Raw genomic sequence first — 22,267 nt, forward strand, 5'->3', positions numbered from 1 at the left:
CCAGAATGAAGGGATTGAAATGATGAAATGTCTGTCTTTTTTTCTAGTGTTGATTCCCCTTATTTTAATAGGAGTAACGTGTTGACATTGAAACTAGAATCGAAATGTTTACATTAAAATGTAATGATTATTATCACATAAGCACTGCGTTCATCCACCTCTGGCCTGCTCGCCTCCCTACCACTGAGGAAGTACAGTTCCCGCTCAGCCCAGTCAAAACTGTTCGCTGCTCTGGCCCCCCAATGGTGGAACAAACTCCCTCACGACGCCAGGACAGCGGAGTCAATCACCACCTTCCGGAGACACCTGAAACCCCACCTCTTCAAGGAATACCTAGGATAGGGTAAGTAATCCTTCTCCCCCCTAAAAAGATTTAGATGCACTATTGTAAGTGGCTGTTCCACTGGATGTCATAAGGTGTATGCACCAATTTGTAAGTCGCTCTGGATAAGAGCGTCTGCTAAATGACTTAAATGTAAATGTAAATAAGTGATAAGAGGACGGAATGTGATGGAAATGTTAATGTTTGTGCTTTTCTTATAACTCATTTCTATGTTCTATTCATGTGCTGTTCTATAAAACAATTTCTGTGTTCATGCAAGTGGCTGACTGTACAAATCCTCACTATCAGTAGCAGCAATTTGGCAGTACTCCCAGACCTTGTTTTGAGAACAAAATATGTGTCAGTTAAGGTCTCAGCTGAGAGAGAAGAAGCCTTGTGAGGTATTGGTCTGTCACTTGTTATGAACCAGTATTGGTCTGTCACACAAATGAAACAAAAAGGTAATGATTAATGAATTATGCTAAAACATGCAAATATAGCTGTATAGAAGACAACTGCTGGGTCTGCCCAGTCATTCACTATGGTGCATTAAGTTTGTTGGAACCTCTCCAGCGCGCTGACAATACACAATGATTAATTTAAGATTGACTTTGGTTATCTGTGTAAGAACTTCCACAATAGTTTGCTAAATTTATCATTGCCTAGATCCTGACTAGTCCCCCAGTCCCTGGCGCTGAAAAACATCCCCACAGCATTATGCTGCCACCACCATGCTTCACCATAGGGATGGTGCCAGGTTTCCTCCTGATGTGACGCTTGGCATTCAGGCCAAAAAGTTCAATCTTGGTTTCATCAGACCAGAAAATCTTGTTTCTCAGGTCAGAGAGTATTTACAGTGGGGCAAAAAAGTATTTAGTCAGCTACCAATTGTGCAAGTTCTCCCACTTAAAAAGATGAGGCTTGTAATTTTCATTATAGGTACACTTCAACTATGACAGACAAAATGAGGGGGAAAAAATCCAGAAAATCACATTTTAGGATTTTTAATTGATTTATTTGCAAATTATGGTGGAAAACTCCAAGCAGACTGTCATGTGCCTTTTACTGAATTGTGGTTTGTGTCTGCCCACTCTACCATAAAGGCCTGATTGGTGGAGTGCTGCAGAAGGGAGAACCTTCCAGAAGGACAACCTATCTCCACAGAGGAACTCCATAGCTCTGTCATAGTGACCATCGTGTTCTTGGACACCTTACTGACATTTACATTTAAGTCATTTAGCAGACGACCAAGGCCCTTCTCCACCAATTGCTCAGTTTGGCTGGGTGGCCAGCTCTAGGAAGTCTTGGTGGTTCCAAACTTCTTCCATGTAAGAATGATGGAGGCTAATGTCTTCTTCGGGACCTTCAATGCTGTATACATTTTTTGGTACCCTTCCCCAGATCATTGCCTCAAAACTATCCTGTCTCTGAGCTCTACAGACAATTTATTCAACCCTGTATATGTTGATGACAAAAAAATCCAAGTTTATCTAACACTAAATCTATATGTTTTGTAAAAACATGCAGAAACATTAGGCAGCTCATCTGCTCATGACCTCTCTCTCCCTCCCCCTCTCAAATTCAAATTGCTTTATTGGCATGAAAAAACATTGTGTCAATTAGAGGTCGACCGATTAATCGGAATGGCCGATTAATTAGGGCTGATTTCAAGTTTTCATAACAATCGGAAATCTGTTTTTTTGGGTGCCGATTTCTGATTATTTTTGATTTTTTTTAATACCTTTTATTTAACTAGGCAAGTCAGTTAAGAACACATTCTTATTTTCATTGACTGCCTAGGAACTGTGGGTTAGCTGCCTTGTTCAGGGGCAGAACGACAGATTTTCACCTTGTCAGCTCAGGGGTTCCAATCTTGCAACCACACAGTTAACTAGTCCAACGCTCTAACCATTGCACTACACAAGTAGCCTGCCTGTTACACGAATGCAGTAGAAAAATTGCTAGCTAGCATTAAACTTATCTTATAAAAAACAATCAATCATAATCACTTGTGAATAACTGAGTTTAAATATATTTGGCTAAGGTGTATGTAAACTTCCGACTTCAACTGTACCCATTTTGGATAGCCAATTCCTTATGATGTTTGTTTAATTTACTCAAATTCTCCCAGAAGTGGTTTGATTCTATGGATTCCTCAATTACATCCAGCTGATTTCTAATGGGCTGTTCCTTTTTTGTTCTTAGGGTGTGTTTGTATTGCTTCAGTGTTTCCCCCATACTGAAATCGTGTATTTTTGTTGTCTGGGTCTCTGTGTTTTTGATTAGATATATTTCTCAATTACTTTTAGATTTTTGCCATCATTATCAAACAAATTATAATTATATATTATTTTTGGTTTGCTCTTATATTTCTGTAGATTAGCCAAGGAGGCTAATTTGTCAAATATAAAAGTTCAGACCATTTCCGGAGACCTTCTCCCTTACCTCACCTCGCTCATCAACTCATCCCTGACCGCTGGCTACGTCCCTTCCGTCTTCAAGAGAGCGAGAGTTGCACCCCTTCTGAAAAAACCTACACTCGATCCCTCCGATGTCAACAACTACAGACCAGTATCCCTTCTTTCTTTTCTCTCCAAAACTCTTGAACGTGCAGTCCTTGGCCAGCTCTCCCGCTATCTCTCTCAGAATGACCTTCTTGATCCAAATCAGTCAGGTTTCAAGACTAGTCATTCAACTGAGACTGCTCTTCTCTGTATCACGGAGGCGCTCCGCACTGCTAAAGCTAACTCTCTCTCCTCTGCTCTCATCCTTCTAGACCTATCGGCTGCCTTCGATACTGTGAACCATCAGATCCTCCTCTCCACCCTCTCCGAGTTGGGCATCTCCGGCGCGGCCCACGCTTGGATTGCGTCCTACCTGACAGGTCACTCCTACCAGGTGCCGTGGCGAGAATCTGTCTCCTCACCACGCGCTCTCACCACTGGTGTCCCCAGGGCTCTGTTCTAGGCCCTCTCCTATTCTCGCTATACACCAAGTCACTTGGCTCTGTCATAACCTCACATGGTCTCTCCTATCATTGCTATGCAGACGACACACAATTAATCTTCTCCTTTCCCCCTTCTGATGACCAGGTGGCGAATCGCATCTCTGCATGTCTGGCAGACATATCAGTGTGGATGACAGATCACCACCTCAAGCTGAACCTCGGCAAGACGGAGCTGCTCTTCCTCCCGGGGAAGGACTGCCCGTTCCATGATCTCGCCATCACGGTTGACAACTCCATTGTGTCCTCCTCCCAGAGCGCTAAGAACCTTGGCGTGATCCTGGACAACACCCTGTCGTTCTCAACTAACATCAAGGCGGTGGCCCGTTCCTGTAGGTTCATGCTCTACAACATCCGCAGAGTACGACCCTGCCTCACACAGGAAGCGGCGCAGGTCCTAATCCAGGCACTTGTCATCTCCCGTCTGGATTACTGCAACTCGCTGTTGGCTGGGCTCCCTGCCTGTGCCATTAAACCCCTACAACTCATCCAGAACGCCGCAGCCCGTCTGGTGTTCAACCTTCCCAAGTTCTCTCACGTCACCCCGCTCCTCCGCTCTCTCCACTGGCTTCCAGTTGAAGCTCGCATCCGCTACAAGACCATGGTGCTTGCCTACGGAGCTGTGAGGGGAACGGTACCTCAGTACCTCCAGGCTCTGATCAGGCCCTACACCCAAACAAGGGCACTGCGTTCATCCACCTCTGGCCTGCTCGCCTCCCTACCACTGAGGAAGTACAGTTCCCGCTCAGCCCAGTCAAAACTGTTCGCTGCTCTGGCTCCCCAATGGTGGAACACACTCCCTCACGACGCCAGGACAGCGGAGTCAATCACCACCTTCCGGAGACACCTGAAACCCCACCTCTTTAAGGAATACCTAGGATAGGATAAAGTAATCCTTCTCACCCCCCCCCCCCCCCCTTAAAAGATTTAGATGCACTATTGTAAAGTGGCTGTTCCACTGGATGTCATAAGGTGAATGCACCAATTTGTAAGTCGCTCTGGATAAGAGCGTCTGCTAAATGACTTAAATGTAAATGTTAAATGTTCATATTCCAAAACAGCCAGATTTGCACCTTCATTGCTGTAGGAGACAAAAAAAAGACTAAAAAGTTGCCTAGGAGAGATTGTATTGTTTGGCTACTAATTGTTTTTTGGTAGATTTCTGTACTGCTTGCATTCCATCTATTAGGCCTGTTTTAGTACCATGTAATTTATTGGGACGTGATGCTTCATGGTTGGGTTCCATGGACTTCAATCCTTGTAAATTCCAACATGCAACGTAAAAAGATTTCATAACTGTTTTTTTATTACCTTCAAAATTAGATAAACACTCACAATCCAACCAGAACTATGGGATGGAGATTGCACCGCTGTTCCTGGTTGGAGAGGTCGGGCTGCGGTTTAAAGCAACGTCCTTGAGAGTCTTGGCAAGGATGGGGACTGTCTCCCTGTACAGGTGAACATGGTCATAGAGACAGTCCAGATCAAGGGTGGGACAGGTGTGCAATTGGTCGCAGGGCACAGTCCCGGGAAAGACTCTCCCTCTCTCATATTATTATTTTCTAAATACTTCAAGCTCTGTAAAATTGGTTGTTGATCATTGCTAGAAAACAAATCTATGGCAGGACCTGAGAATTGAAGTAGATTTAAGTAAACACATACTTTGCCACTCTGGGGCATTCACCGTCATCTTGGTAAGCAACTTCCGTGCGTTTTAGGTTATTGTCCTGCGGAATTGTGAATTCATCTCCCACTGTCTGTGGAGAAACAGACTGAACCTTTAGGATTTTGCCTGTGCTTAGCTCCATTCTGTTTCTTTTTATCCTGAAAAACTACCCAGTCCTTAACGATTACAAGCAAACCTCCTGGTCTTTGTGGTTGAATCTGTGTTTGAAATTCACTGCTCGACTGGGGATACTTACAGATAATGGTGTGTGTGGGGTAAAGAGATGAGGTAGTCATTAAAAAAAAAAGAGGAGAAAAAAAAAAGAAATTGTGACTTGAACATTTTTTACTCGTGAATTAATTTAGGCATGCCATAACCAAGGGGTTGAATAATCATTGACTTAAGACATTTCAGCTTTACATTTTTTATAATTAATTTATAAAAAACGTCAAAAAAATAATCCCACTGACATTAAATGGGGTATTGTGCGTAGGCCAGTGACGAAAAACCTCAATTGAATACATTTTAAACAACACATGCTCTAACAACAAAATGTGGTAAAAGTCAAGGGGTGTGAATACTTTCTGAAGGCACAGTATATAATGATCTTGAAAATTACAAATTATTGAAGGGACAGGGTTAGGACACAGTAATAAAGACATTTTTATAAAACCCTATCGGTTTTTGGATGCTTGCTGTTGGTAAATAAGAATGTTCTTTCAATTCTTAATTTGATAGGCATTAGCAAGCCAAAAACTCACTCAATTAGTCACTGGTCCCACTCTCTCTACTGGAGGTTTGTGTTCGTAAGCTATGGCGTTAGTTCGTTACAGCTCCAGTGATCATGTTAGTTCTTAGCGGACTCTCAGTTCTTCTGCCCTGTTAATCTTGTGATGCCACGGACCATATTGTGATGATGCCTGTTGGTACCATGGGTGCCAGGGAAAGAGGGAATAGTAGTGCCAGTGTATGCCAGCTCTTGCCCATTGGTAGCAGTGCCATTCAGGAGCCCTCTCTCCTCACAAGCTCAGCCCTGTCTGGCTGAACTAAAATGGCCTCAGGAATGTTAATTTGAATTGGAGAGGAAGAGTTCTCAGGAGACTGGACAGACTGTACTGCTCGGAGATACAGTACTGACAGGCCACAGACAGTACAGAGTGGATTGGAGTGCCCTGCTCAGAGCTGCAGTATTTACAGCCTACAGACACAAAGGACTGACAATAGACAGTATAGGGTAGGCTACAGACAGACACAGCTAGTACTGGGTGGTCTGGACTGGACAGAGTGTACTACTCAGCCAACAACAAAAACGGTTAGATACTCTTTCTGATACATGAAACGCAACACATTAATTATTGATCATTCTTCTCTACATACAAACCACAAGAAAACACTGCCCCAGAATACAGTAACCTACACTGTGTAAAAGGTCTTCTGACTATTCCAAAATGCTGTCAATTACGTAACCTGGTTTTCCAATGCCACAGGGCAAGAGAATGTCAGTAAGGAAGTCAGGTCAACATACTATCATCATAATTGATGTTACAAATCTGTAGTCATTTTAGATTGAGATAGCAACAGGAAGGCTATGGCATGGCAAGGGAGGGACACGAATGAAATATTGTTTGTTGATGGTTGTAGATTAGGTTGACCGCAAGTCGTGCTTAGACCAACTGTCAAGTCAAACTAGCGCAACTGTCAAGTTTGACCCGGTTTAAATAGTGCAACAGTCAAGTCGGCGTGTGTGTACTGTATGTATGAGAGCTGTGAAGACAGTTATTAGGTCTCAAAGGGCCTGTCTACTCCTACTTCCTTATTAGTGAGAGGAACAGGTCCACTAAAAAGACACTTAGTTTCTACAGGAGGTAATAATAGGGAGAGAAAAAGGGGAAAGCAGACCAATACTACAGTTCCACTTTTATTCTTATGCTCTTAGGGTCTGAATCAGGGTGGAGTTAAGCGCCAGCTACTCTGAATTTTGCGTAAATAGTTCAAAGGATGTCGATGAGAGACTTCTGATAAAATTCAGAGTCAAGTATGTCGATCTCAAGTCAAAAAATTATAATAATAAAATAAAAAACAGGGATGCAAACTGGTGAAGGCCCAAAAAAAGATTACCTTTATTTTTGTTGCACTGAATCCCAAGCTAACTTTAAAATGCACATTTCTAGTGACTTTTAGGCTGGGTTCCTTCTTGAAATTCAGGTTTCAACTGTGTACTAATTAATAACAAAAGAACATTAATCTACATGATCAGTCTCTGTGTGTAAAATAAAAAGTGGTTCATGTAAACCTAACTCACAGCTACAAATGTTAAGGAAAGCAATACAACGTTATTTGTTGCCTAGACTTTATTGCAAATGATAATCAAGTACAAAGAACAAACAATACATTAATATTATAAAGACTGTTAGCCATGACAGTCTTTATAATAGAACGCTTGTGACCACACTAAATACTGCACTTAAAGTAGAATCAAAACAAACAGGCATTGTATTTTTGCTCTATTATAGTGGCTAGGATATTAATAGACGTCGATCAAGTGCACAAAGCTACGTGTACAAAAATAACCTTCACTGAGTACATTTAAAAATTTAAAATTAAATCGCCCCTAAAAGCACACAAGTGTTACAGTGGGTCAAGTTCAACACTCCAAAAGCAAATCTCGTTGGGCTACACTGAGCGTAATTACATTGTACACTTTTGCCCGTGTATATATGTTCTACAATGTGCCAGCAGAGCATGAGACACTTTGTTGGCATAATTGATTGATCCATTTCAGGCATATTAAACCTGACATACCACTTTGTTATCCACTGTATTGAAAACGTGAGAAAGTGTGTGGTTTCACCTCTATAGTGGCATCCAGCTTAAGCCAGGCCCAGCTCCAACTACACTTGATCCTTGAATCCACTTGTTTTTAAAAGCAACACCTCATTTCCCCCTAATTCCCTCATTCTGAAAATTAACCACAGAGGGAAAACATTAGTTCATAGATAGCTAATTAACAAACAAACTAACTAGTGAATATTTCACACAGATTGCCAGGTTCCAGAGAGCAACTAATGTTATAGCTTGAGGAACGGGAAGTCGTCGTATACCAGTTAATACTATACAGCTAATTGGTTCCTCGAGATGACGTTACCTCATCTGACATTGTAAGGTTAGCTAGCTGTCTCACACTCTGTTAACCAGCTAATATTCACACGATCAACTCAATTATTTGATCCACTAAGTTAGCTAATGTTGCTCAACATTTCTCTGGCTAGCTAACAGGCAATTCGATCCAGCTAGCAAGAAACTTAACAATGCTAACCATTCTTGTTCCACCACACGTGCTCCTTCACCTCAAACTCTCAAAATGCCAGTTGTTTTTCGGTTACAGCTCATGAAGTACGCTTCATAACTGTCGTCTCTAGGCTTCTCAACTACCTCATTGTTGTCATACAGGGGGAAGCGCTGCTGTAACATACTGACCACACCGCTTGCATTGCAAAATAAATGAACTCATACATGTTATTCAATCATTGCACCCACACTGCTCGCACGCGTCTGGGTAGCCAGGCGCTAAAATACAACTTGGTTCTATTTGTGATGCTTGACGCGCTGCAAGTCCCGCTTTTCCCATCTCCTCATGGGTTTTTGGAGCATATACCCACGTGGGTGATTGAAAGATGAACTGAGGTCCACACTCCAGTCCAGTTGGTGGTGGTAATGCACCTTAAAGTTTGTTACCAACCGCCATATAAAGTCCAAAGAAGAAGAAGAAGAAGCCTGAAGGAGAAGAGATTACTAGAAACAAACTCAGTTTACACTTGTATCTGTGGATTAATTGTCAGAATAGAGGACCTTGCCCATTTCAGGTGAAATAACAACCCAATGTTTAATTCCCAGGACGAATTAGCTAGCAACAGCAAGCTAGCTAAATTGCCATAAATGTTTAATGTTTTTTGACGTGTCCCTATGTTAATATAGTTGCTTCAGAGTTTGTGTTGGTATTTCAACCTGCGTGTCCTGATCGCGTCTGGTCTGGGTGGACAAAAATCAACATAGGCGACCCGGTCTAGTCAGCATGTAACTGGCAAACAGTTTTTCCACTCTTCGCCGTCTTTCCAGAGCACACGCTGATGCTGTAACACCCAAGATGGCTGTCTATTCAGTCACATGCTGCATTCTGTTGTTATGTGAACGATTGGCCGAGCCCAGGCTCGAGCCTTGGATATGGCCAGTATTGCTCCAAATGTGCACGACTTGTTCGCTTTCAACCAGTAGTGACCAAACGCAAACTTTCCTCATCAGATCTACACGAATCACGTAGGTTCCCTATTTTGGATTCAAAATGGCAAATTTCGTCAAAAGGTGACTCGTTTGCATCCCTGCAAAATACCTCCCAAAATGAGCTTTGCCTGTTTTCACATACTTCCCTTTAGCGGTCCTCCTCTGCGGTAATGTAATGATGGTGATACGAGAGACATGGTGAGCAGTGGTGGTGAACCAACCAAGCAAAATCACAGTGTCCAAATGGATCTGGGATCCAGAAGGTATTTTTAAAACATCACTTAGAGGCTTTTTACACACTGCTAGTTAGATGTAAACAGATCTGTGCTTAGTGCAGTGGGTGTTGACATCGTCATGTGAGCTTGTGGATGCAGCAGAGAAGACAGGAACCACAGAGATGAGACAAAAAAAGTTCAAATAGCTGGCTGGAGATTTTCCTCCAAAATATCTATCTCAGGATTTTCAGGGCGATGTTAAAATGTGGATATACTGCATATTTGATAGCCACATCTTTTTAATCTCCTGTCTAATTCCCATCAACATGTAGCCCTGTCACATGAGGCTGTAAAGAGACAAAAAAGCTAAATCAGTCCCGCCCAATATCAACGCAAAACAGCCATCAGTCCCAGACACAGCAGGTTCAGAGCAATTTCGCAGCCTTCACGTAATATCACTGGGAGCGAGACAAGGTCTCAGGGCCTCAGCTCTCATGACGATTGCTTGGAGTGTAAATGGTGAACAGACAGGAAGCACCTCATCCGTAGCTTCAATAGGGACTGAGTTAGTACAACGTGTAACCTTGACAAGGATGGTTCTGGTCTGAACTGTAATGGACATAGGAAGCGTCATGGCAACCCATGGATAAGCAGTAGAAAAGAGGACAGTCTACACATACGTAAAAATACTTGTGTTTTACTTCACTATATGAGAACACACACACACCACAAACACAGTACTGTTATGTTCACATTAGTGAACTGACTGACTGACTACAGGGTAAACAGGATGATGCTGTGGTTGTATCACACACACAGAGATCATCCCTGCAGTACACTGAAAACCAAACATTAAGCCATAGTTCAAACCATCATCAAAGCAATCTCATTACTGTAGCTAGGCTATGTAGGCTCTGTGGCTACTGGCCTAGCTCTCTGCACTCTATAGCTAGGCTAAGCACTAAGTAGTCACCCTCAAGTCTCATTTCTTTTCTGAGAAAGCAGTGTAAGTGATTACTCGTTATGGGGGAATTTTTTAGACTTTATTAGCAACTTTACTCTCTCGCTTTCTCTCCTTCTCCCTGCCCCAGTCTGTCGATTCCTTTGCATTTTTCTCCCTCCCCCTCTCTCTCCCCCTCCTCTCTTTTTACCTACAACCTTCTGCTTGCTCTCGCTCTCCCTCCCCGTCACTGAGTAGCAGTTTAGGAGCAGAGCAGAGGGACAGCCCAGATTAAGAGAACCCGACAATCCTCAATTAGCCAGCTGCCACAGAGACTGATTGACTGGGTCTCACTCTGTCACGTCACACACACACCGTACGCGGTTTACACTCTAGTCAACCAACACATACATCTTTTTTTATTTTTTTATTGTTGTAATAAGGCGTCGCTGTACCATCAGTTCCCAAGTGAAGATTTGTTAACGTCATGCTTGCACCATTAATAAAAAGTGAAAACTTTCCAACCCAAACAGTTCAAAAGATCTGACCCATATCACCTGCCAAAGGTTGTTTGTTTCTTTACCACGGGTTGGGGGAGGCACATTTTACATTCATAAACCACGCCGCTCGTTCTAAAACTACTTGCGGGCTGCATTTGTTTTACACCTTGTAAACATTTCGGGTGACTGAAACAAAGGAAAATGGATCACTTATTCAGGAGCTCAATGATCACAGCAATGAATGAAGGAGAAATGTCTTGCATGTTGTCACCACACACTTGACGCTCCTTGGAGACTGTGTACAATGTTCAATGCAATGCATCTCAATAGGATATATGTTTCTACATTATGTTAAAGCGGTACTAAAATTTGAAAAAGGAACTTTCATTTCAATGACAGGTATTGCAATCAACATTTTAGATTTTTATAGTACACCCCACCGCAGTACACCCCACCGCAGCACTAGCACTGCAATACAACACACCACACACACAACAGCTCAGCCCACAGGCAATCTGGATATGCTCAGAAGAAGTCCAGCTCAACTGTAATCACATTTAAAATGACATCGATGTGTCACTGTTGAGAGTTTGTTTATTGGTGCACAAGACTAGAAGGGAGACAATAAGTGGTGGCCTGGCAAGCAGCCCACTCACCTCAAGTTGTGGATTATAAACAACAGATCTTAATGCTTTTAGTTCAGTTCTACAAACCACCAGTTCTCTATTTCTGGAACCATGAAAAGTGTACTGTTTTAATCCGGAATAAAATAAGGCAGTAACATAACAAGATGTGAAAAAAGGGTAAGGGGCTCGAATACTTTGCAACGGCACTGTATACAATCTAACAAAACATTCCAGAACAGAAATATCCCATGTGTTCCAATGCCTCTACATTCTAAATGTATCACAGCTTGAACACGAATGTGAATATATATATATATATATATGTATGTGTGTGACTGAAATCATTCATGCTTATGTGCAGCATACATGAGTAAAAAAAACACAATTTTACTCCTCCACAGTCCGAATATAGAAAGAGCCTCAGGCCATTTTAATGCCAAACAAATGCATTAATATAAAGCCAAAGGAGATTGGATGAAACATACAACAGGTATGATTTCATGTCACCACAGTTTATTGACTGAAAGGACAGAACAGCAGCACCAGCTTGGTAGAATCTGTAGTTACGCCTAAAAAGGCAGACTCTGGTCAAATGGAGTGTACCATAACAGGAAAAAGGGTGCCATTTTGGATGAAATTGGTTAGTTACAGAAAGTCATCAACACTTTCTGAACAACTGGGCAGTATTTACTCATTAAATAAATAAAATGTAGCAGCATCATACCGGCTGGGCTTCATCTGTAGTTTAATAACAACATCTATTGAAATCTAATGATAGAGTCTGGTATGATTTGGTTGGAGTGGAATAAGCACTTTTTAGAGTTACTGTAGACAGAAAAATACAATATAATACTAATACTGCTTTTTACTACATCACCCCTTCAGGAAACATTAAATGGTTTCTCCTTGACCCTGTCTTTTTCATTACTGTTTAGGGTGCTCTGATGGTGAAATTATCTGTATGCGTGTGTGTCCTTTCCTCCTACCTTCGTCAGGGTCGTTCCGTGCCGACGCCTCTAATAGCGCCACATTAGCTGCAAACGATACATGTCGTTTGGCCTCCATGGCTGCGGCATGATTGGTGTTCCTCCTCTTGTCCGCCTTGCGCTTCTTGTTCTGCATCTCCTTCTCATAGACTGCCCATCTCTTCAGCTGCTGCGTGCGGCGCTTCTGGGCGGCCCTTAGTCGCTCCAGGCTAGGCACCTTATCCAACTGCTGCAGTTCATTCAGAAGCTCCAGGTGGTTGGCCATGGTGGGGACAGGTGGGACCAGGGCTCAAAGGGTGACCAGGGGTTGTAGACTGGTACTAGCGTGGGGGGCTGCACCTTCGGCTGTAGTAGCCAACTCCCATCATCATCATCCTCGCCACCAGGACAGTTGTGACTAGACCACCCGCTGGGGAGAAAGAGGGAGATAGATGATATTAGTACAAAAGAGAACGCTTTCTTGAACTCCGTAACCCATGAACTTGGAACTAAGAGACTAAGAAAATACTTTTAACAGTATACAGTAGTACTCGTAGCTTAGTAAATGCCACAAATACTTCTCGATTCCTTGTTGTTTCAGCAGGCTTAATGCCCGACTTATCTTGTTTCCTTTGATTTGAGCGTCCTTCTCTCAACAGTAGTCTGTGCACTACAGTATGATGTAACACTCACTAGACAGTACCCACTCCCCCCCTACTGGAGTACCCACTCCCCCCCTACTGGAGTACCCACTCCCTCCCTAGAAAGAGTACCCACTCCCTCCCTAGAAAGAGTACCCACTCCCTCCCTAGAAAGAGTACCCACTCCCTCCCTAGAAAGAGTACCCACTCCCTCCCTAGAAAGAGTACCCACTCCCTCCCTAGAAAGAGTACCCACTCCCTCCCTAGAAAGAGTACCCACTCCCTCCCTAGAAAGAGTACCCACTCCCTCCCTAGAAAGAGTACCCACTCCCTCCCTAGAAAGAGTACCCACTCCCTCCCTAGAAAGAGTACCCACTCCCTCCCTAGAAAGAGTACCCACTCCCTCCCTAGAAAGAGTACCCACTCCCTCCCTAGAAAGAGTACCCACTCCCTCCCTAGAAAGAGTACCCACTCCCTCCCTAGAAAGAGTACCCACTCCCTCCCTAGAAAGAGTACCCACTCCCTCCCTAGAAAGAGTACCCACTCCCTCCCTAGAAAGAGTACCCACTCCCTCCCTAGAGAGAGTATACACCTCACTAGAGAGAGTATACACCTCACTAGAGAGAGTATACACCTCACTAGAAAGAGTATACACCTCACTAGAAAGAGTATACACCTCACTAGAAAGAGTATACACCTCACTAGAAAGAATATACACCTCACTAGAAAGAATATACACCTCACTAGAAAGAATATACACCTCACTAGAAAGAATATACACCTCACTAGAAAGAGTATACACCTCACTAGAGAGAGTATACACCTCACTAGAGAGAGTATATACCTCACTAGAAAGAGTATACACCTCACTAGAGAGAGCATACACCTCACTAGAGAGAGCATACACCTCACTAGAGAGAGCATACACCTCACTAGAGAGAGCATACACCTCACTAGAGAGAGCATACACCTCACTAGAGAGAGTATACACCTCACTAGAGAGAGTATACACCTCACTAGAGAGAGTATACACCTCACTAGAAAGAGTATACACCTCACTAGAAAGAGTATACACCTCACTAGAGAGTATACACCTCACTAGAGAGTATACACCTCACTCTCCACTGTAGTACACACTCATCCCAGTCCCAAGACAGGCAGTCAACAACACTAGTTAATGGGTACAAAAATACAGACACTACTTACATTTTTTTTATTTTTTATTTCACCTTTATTTAACCAGGTAGGCTAGTTGAGAACAAGTTCTCATTTACAACTGCGACCTGGCCAAGATAAAGCAAAGCAGTGTGAACAGACAACAACACAGAGCTACACATGGAGTAAACAATAAACAAGTCAGTAACACAGAATTTTTATTTTATTTTTTTAAATAAAAAGAGTCTATATACATTGTGTGCAAAAGGCATGAGGAGGTAGGCGAATAATTACAATTTAGCAGATTAACACTGGAGTAATAAATTATCAGATGGTCATGTGCAGGTAGAGATACTGGTGTGTAAAAGAGCAGAAAAGTAAATAAATACAGTATGGGGATGAGGTAGGTAAATTGGGTGGGCTATTTACCGATGGACTATGTACAGCTGCAGCGATCGGTTAGCTGCTCAGATAGCAGATGTTTAAAGTTGGTGAGGGTGATAAGTCTCCAACGATTTTTGCAATTAATTCCAGTCACAGGCAGCAGAGAACTGGAGCGAAAGGCCGCCAAATGAGGTGCTGGCTTTACAGATGATCAATGAGAGACCTGCTGGAGTGCGTGCTACGGGTGGGTGTTGCCATCGTGACCAGTGAACTGAAATAAGACGGAGCTTTACCTAGCATGGACTTGTAGATGACCTGGAGCCAGTGGATCTGGCGACGAATATGTAGCGAAGGCCAGCCGACTAGAGCATACAGGTCGCAGTGGTGGGTCCTATAAGGTGCTTTAGTAACAAAGCAGGTGGAACTGTGACAAACTGCATCCAGTTTGCTGAGTAGAGTATGGGAAGCCATTTTGTAGATGACATCGCCGAAGTCGAGGATCGGTAGGATAGTCAGTTTTACTAGGGTAAGTTTGGCGGTGTGAGTGAAGGAGGCCTTGTTGCGAAATAGAAAGCCGATTCTAGATTTGATTTTGGATTGGAGATGTTTGATACGAGTCTGGAAGGAGAGTTTACAGTCAAGCCAGACACCTAGGTATTTATAGATGTCCACATATTCTAGGTCGGAACCATCCAGGATGGTGATGCTAGTGGGGCGTGCAGGTCCAGGCAGCAAACGGTTGAAAATCATGCATTTGGTTTTACTAGCGTTTAAGAGCAGTTGGAGGCCACGGAAGTAGTGTTGTATGGCATTGAAGCTCATTTGGAGGTTAGATAGCACAGTGTCCAAGGAAGGGCTAGAAGTATACAGAATGGTGTCGTCTGCGTAGAGATGGATCAGGGAATCACCCGCAGCAAGAGCAACATCATTGATATATACAGAGAAAAGAGTCGGCCTGAGAATTTAACCCTGAGACACTGCCAGAGGACCGGACAACATGCCCTCCGTTTGGACACACTGAACTCTGTCTGCAAAGTAGTTGGTGAAACACTACTAGTTTTCAAACATTCAAAATCAACAATTCCTTCTTACTGTATTTAAAACAGTACCAAAACAAAATATCCAGAAAAAATGCAAATAAAATCTTCGTCAGGTTTTTACGCGTCCACGTTTTCCAAAAACTCTTAAATATCTAAAGAAAGAATGGGGTGTCAGCTATGACATGGCATCTTGAGTTTGAAAAGATCTATTTTGGATATTGAATTACAGTATGCATGTAAAGTGAATTTACACCCGGTAACAAAATGACAACATGGGTCCCTGATCTGTACTACAGAGAAATGCATAATTATGGATATGAATGTCATTCTCCTCATGTTTCACAAGTCTGGTAATCACAGTGCTGCACAGTTGAGTACAGTACAATACAGCAGAGTAGGTTAGAGTATAGTTCAGTACAATATACCACGTTATTGAAACATAAGTCTATGATAGCTTTGCGATTTGGTCCAGTTGGGTCCGTCTGTAGACGTTAAGGTCAAGTTTCAAATACTTTTCAACATCTATGGACATCCGGTCCTCAGTGGGTGAGGATGCGGGTTAAAGTAAATAGAAAGTGAAGAGGCTCATGGGTACGTGTCAGTAAGAGTTGGGCGGGGACATTAACTGGAGAGAGGGTGAGAGAGGAGGGGTTATCCAGACTCACTGTTTTAACACTCTTGGTTTGACCACCAGACAACTGAGAAAAAAAAACTGTTATATGCCAGTGGAAGTGAGGACAGTAGCAGGTGGCCCAACTGTAGTTTCTGACTATTATGATTTCCCATTGCAGCCAATTCAGCTGCAGTAATTCCATCTCAGATTTTTTTGTTAATTTAGGTTATGGAATTACAAGTTTTAATTTCATAAACAAAATTGATATCAGTAAAAATCCCGATAATTAATTGATGTCTACCTTTTGTTGTTACGTCTGTGAACTTGCATTATCCTTCCTCCTCACATGGGGGAGAAATTTGAAAATATATTGAAGACTTGTGGGTTTTTAGTCACGTAAATTACAAGGCAATGTTTTTAAACATACAGAAGGCAAATCATTTCGCAAACTAAATACAAGTGTTGACATTCGTTGGACGGGGTCTTTACGTCGACATTGTGTTCCGATGCATTTCTGATACCTTAAGACTTTCTGGTAGATGCCTCGTTTCCATCAGAAAAGCCTTTACTTATGCCTGACTTTTAAGATGGAGAATGGTTGAAAAATATAGATCTATGCCTTCAATTCCCAAAAGTATAAACTCTTAGCTTTCATTTGACACCCAATTTGATATGCTCCTATGAACTTAACATGTTGGTACTCATGGGTCCTTTTTGATGGAAATGCCACAGAAGCCCTTTGGTTTTGTAGTAACCGGCTCTGTGATAAGTAGACTTACTAATAACCAGCCTCAGACTTCCGGCTGCTGCAAGCTCAACAACAAACCAATATATGATGCGTCTAACTATAGCAACTGGCGCATAACAGAGAATAGACGTGCCTCAGTACATCAAACGATGGGGAAATGTGTTTACTTGTTATTTCCTCTGCTCGATGCAATTTTGTCTGAACTTTCCATTTGTGAGCAAAATCATACCCTGGCCGTTGTTAATTTCTCTGGTGTGCCGTTGAAACCAGACGACTGTCAGATGTCAGCCTCAGTACATTCATTCGACTCCAGTAACCACATCCTGGCCTGAACCATACTCATCCACAGTATGTCTCACTTCCTCACTGACTGACTGTTCACCCACAACACACTATCAGTCAGGGCGATGGTTGTGACTGTCAATTCAACTCAGAACCCGATCTTGCATGCGCTGGCCACGAAATACTTGATTAACAGTCTGTCATGAGAGACTGGCTGCTATAATATAAAATGGCACACATGCTCAAAACGGCATCATCGGATAGACTACCTATCCTCAAAAAGGGTATACAATATCTGTATGGGAAATCCTACCGAGGCACGAACTTGGACATCCTCTAACTAGCCATGGTGTGACAGTGGTCGGGCATAAGCAATGACTCAAAAAGGTAAAAGGCACAAGGGACAGGAGCGTGGTGCAAACAAGGAGGCCTGAATTAAGAAAAAAAGCCTATTCAATCCTGGCTCTTTCAGACCTCTACAGGGTCAGACTTTAAAACGTTGAAAACAGAAGCATGAAGTCGACAGGACTCGTCAAAAGCTTAAAAGCTCCAAATCATTTCGGTCGTACTCGTACTATACCTCACGTGACATGCACTTTCCAAAACACTCGCCCCTTGAAGTCTTTAGGCAATTTGAGTGCTGCCATGCCCTCTTAAGGAAAAGTACTCAGCTGGAGGTCATTCCCCTAGCAACCATTCCAATTGCTGGCTATACTTGACCCTGCTGTACCACACATGGTTTAGGATCAATATGAGCATCAGTTTCCCATTGGGGATTCATCTAGTTCGTATCATCTCTCATAGAGGCCAAACAAATCTGTAAATTAAGAGGCCTATATTTTCCACAGTCCAGGTCACAGATCTATTAGGCAGTTTGTTTCACAGAGTTTCCATCTAGAAAACAACCCCTGTTCAAGCCGCTACTGCACAGAACCCTTCTGCGGCTGAAACCCGTGCAACCAACCTAGCTCTCTCACAACACGGACAGGAAGACGGCTGTAACCCAATTCTTCTCTACTGTCATCTTGAGTGTGCAAGGTCAGTGGCAACAAACTTCAGAAAGAGAAAGAATAGTGTATGCGCGCGCTCTCTAAAAGCAGGCAAGTGTAATTCCTCCAACCATCCTTTCTCAAATCCGACGACTGTGCTTTGCCAGATAGAGGTCGGTGGCGATAAGGGATACCAACCATTTTGGAAGATAATAAAACACAAAACGGTCGGACATGGTTCCATGTCTTGGCTTGTCAATCACTTTTCAATAACCATCAAATGATAAAGCCTGAAATCAAGTGGTGGTGTTGTCTTTGTGTCAACCTTTAAAACACAGTCACAGTACTTCTTTAAGTGATGAGGGAGAAACGGAACAGAAGGCATTCATTTTACAGCACAGTGATTTAACCAAGACGCCAAACTGGGAAATAGAAACGCACTGATGCAGTTTAAACTGTGCTAGATTTCTATATTTTAAGGCACAGAAGAAAGTCCCAATGGATATGGCTCAGGAGACTACTGGGGTGTGTGTGGACACGGTTTCCTATACTTGTGAGTACCAGAAGTCCTCACAAGAATAGTAAACCAACTAAAATTCAGAGACTTGTAAAAATAAAAAGGTTATTTTGGGGTTAGGAGTTAAGGTTAGGGAAAATGGGAATTTTAATGAAAATCAATTATTGGTCCCCAAAAAGTCCTCACAAGTATAGTAAGACACAGCAGTGTGTGTGTATATATATATATATATATATGTTCAACTGGGCTGTTCAACCGATTTCCCCTCAAGTGGTTAACTGTTCTACCACAGGGGAAAATCATGTTGATGCATAATGCAGTAACACACACACACACACACACACACACACACACACACACACACACACACACACACACGTGAGTTTCCTCTTAAGGATGTTAACAAGGCCTGAAACATGTCTTGTAAAGTTGGCTGGAGGTATTAGCAGGCGAAGCGGGCAGTAAAGTGAATTAGCGTCTCATGCTGTGTGGCAAATAAGAAAATGTCCACTGTTTGTTCTGCTCAGTCTGAAAGCTAAATAGCATCAACACAGGAGATGAAGGCCTGCCTCTGATCAAATCACAGGGAGAGTAATCACATTACCTACAGTGATTCTCACACACACACACACACACACACACACACACACACACACACACACACACTTCTGTTTCTCCTTGCCCTATATCAAACTAGACAGTGATAGTGTGTGCACATTCTACAAACATCAGAGAAATGGTTCCGGAGAGAGTTTTACACTTTTAACCCAGAATTCTGATCTCAAACAGTGGACCGTTTGGGCTTACCCGGTCATTGATCAGGACGGTCCAAATCCATCACAGATTTAAAGCCAGAACAGATCGGATAACCATGTGCATATGACAAATAAAATGTGATTCGATAAGCTCAATAAGGCAGCAGATTTCAGCGTTACCAGAATCGGCTCACAAGAAAAGCAGATTATTTAATGAATCCGTTTCATCTCATGTATGTCAGATATTCAAATGAGAGATGCTTTCAAATAATTGTCAAAATATTACAAACTGAGCTATCTGGACACACTGCCAGTTTTTTTTTTTGTCCTGCAGTGTCATTGTGGTCCACTCTTACTGATCACCACTGCTAGGCTAGTTCAAGTCCACTCCTACTGTACCGAGCAGCACATGTAGTGGTTCAAATACCTGCCGTCTTGTCCTCCTCTCTAATGTCGCTGTTATGCGGTCGACAGACGTCTACGTCGCTCGCAACAGATTTTTGCGCAGCGCCAAATCCATGACTGAACTGGAGAGTTCATTGGGACGCTGTGGGGGCAGTGTTGTGTGGGCCATGAAGCTGCACTGCTTGGTTCCTTGATCCGATATACATAGGCTATGCATCAAAGTACCATTCCTGCATTCATAACCAAATATAATCTCAGCGACTATTTAAACATTAAACCAAACACTGTAGCCTTAGAATACCCATTAACTACGTGACAAGGTAAAGGTGTTTTTCCTCAGTGATATGACAACATTCTATTTTTAGCTGGTATGGGAGCAAATGCATGGAAGTAGCATATCAAATTGAGATAATGCTACAGGCTACATAGGCATGTATAAGAATATTTGCCTGGGCATATTATACATAAGTATAAATCTGATCATTGCACACGCAGATGTGGGAACCTAAAAAGGCGTGCTTGCTTGCTAAGTCTTTAGCCAGACTTTCTTGGGGGAATGGCCCTAGCCCTCACCCTGAGATCCAACAGGTCTCACACGTGCTCAATGGGATTGAGATCCGGGCTCTTCGCTGGCCATGGCAGAACACTGACATAACTGTTTTGTAGGAAATCACACACGGACATTGCAATTGATTGCTCTGACCACATCTGCACTCTGCATGCCTAAGGCACGTTCACGCAGAGAAGCAGGGACCCTGGGCACCTTTCTTTTGGTGTTTTTCAGAGACAGTAGAAAGGCCTCTTTAGTGTCCTAAGTTTTCATATCTGTGACCTTAATTGCCTACCGTCTGTTAGCTGTTCGTGTCTTAAAACCTCTTTGGGCTAGGGGGCTGTATTTTCACATTCGGATGAAAAGCGTGCCCAAAGTAAACTGCCTGATACTCAGGTCCAGAAGCTAGGATATGTATATCATTAGTTGATTTGGATAGAAAACACTCTGAAGTTTCTAAAACTGTATGAATAATGTCTGTGAGTATAACATAACTTATTTGGCACGCGAAACCCCGAGCACAATCCATCCAGGGGGAAAAAAAATTGAGGTCAATGGTGTTTTCTATTAGTTTTCTATGGTAAGCCCTTTTTAATAGGAATCTGCTTGCAGTTCCTATGGCTTCCACTAGACGTCAACAGTCTAGAAATTGGTTGATGTTTTTCTTTTGAGAAATGTAGAAGTAGTCCTGTTCTTTCCATGTGTCACTCAGATGGACTCAAGTCTTTTGGTGCGTGCGACCTGGAACGCGCTTCACATTGTTTTCATCCGGTATTGAACACAGTAGATCCAGTCTTAAATTGTATCTATTATTTATGTTTTAGGATACCTAAAGTTGGATTAGGAATGTTGTTTGAAATGTTTGGACCAAGTTTACAGGTAATTTATTAGATACTTTGTAGTCATGTTGGGCGAGTTGGAACCGGTGTATTTCTAAATAAAATGTGCCAAATAAATTGACATTTTGGGGATATAAAGAAGGAATTTATCGAACAAAAGGACAATTTGTCATGTTTCTGGGACATTTTGGAGTGCCAACAGAAGAATATCTTCAAAGGTAAGGCATGAATTATATCGTTAAATCTCACACAGCGGCTGGATTAACAAGAAGTTAAGCATTATTGATGTATTACAAATGTATGTTTTGTGAATTTTTATTATAAGTATCTGTTTTTGAATTTGGCGCACTGCAATTTCACTGGATGTTGTCAAATCAATCCCGTTAATGGGATTCGATCGGGAATTGGATATAAGGGATCCCTAAGAGGTTTTAACGACCGTTCCACAGGTGCATGTTTAATAATTGTTCATGGTTCATTGAACAAGCATTGGAAAAAGAGTTTAAACCATGTAGTAGTTTGTATTTTTACAAATTATATTTGAAAGACAGGTTTCTGTTTCTTTTTTTGCTGAGTTTATATACCATTGCTCAAAAAAAATAAAAAAAGCTCTCGTTTTTTTGTATACAGTTTTTGCCGTTGATCTGAACCCATTGCCCCCAAGTCGGCCTGACAACAAGTTTGCCACCCCCACCCCGTCCGTTGATCTGCCCTGTACAGAACTCTTAAGCCTTGTTGGGGCTTTTTTCCCCTGGATGCCAAGTACGGAGATGGCAAGTGCCTAGTATCTAAACATGCATGGCTTGAGATGTGATCACCGGTCATGTGTATAA

General features: G+C 42.5%; 1 protein-coding gene across 1 annotated transcript in view; it reads right to left on the reverse strand.

Annotated features, from left to right (window-relative positions):
- The window catches only part of LOC118399911 (protein phosphatase 1 regulatory inhibitor subunit 16B), a 131,669-nt gene that overhangs the window by 73,807 nt on the left and 35,595 nt on the right, over positions 1 to 22,267 (reverse strand). Inside the window, exon 2 of the mRNA XM_035796131.2 lies at positions 12,538 to 12,946. Within this exon, the coding sequence (XP_035652024.1) occupies positions 12,538 to 12,802 (265 nt within the window). The 5' untranslated portion in view covers positions 12,803 to 12,946. The remainder of the gene's footprint in view (positions 1 to 12,537; positions 12,947 to 22,267) is intronic.

The sequence above is a fragment of the Oncorhynchus keta genome, chromosome 21 (genome assembly GCF_023373465.1).
Source record: "Oncorhynchus keta strain PuntledgeMale-10-30-2019 chromosome 21, Oket_V2, whole genome shotgun sequence".
Lineage (NCBI taxonomy): Eukaryota > Metazoa > Chordata > Actinopteri > Salmoniformes > Salmonidae > Oncorhynchus > Oncorhynchus keta.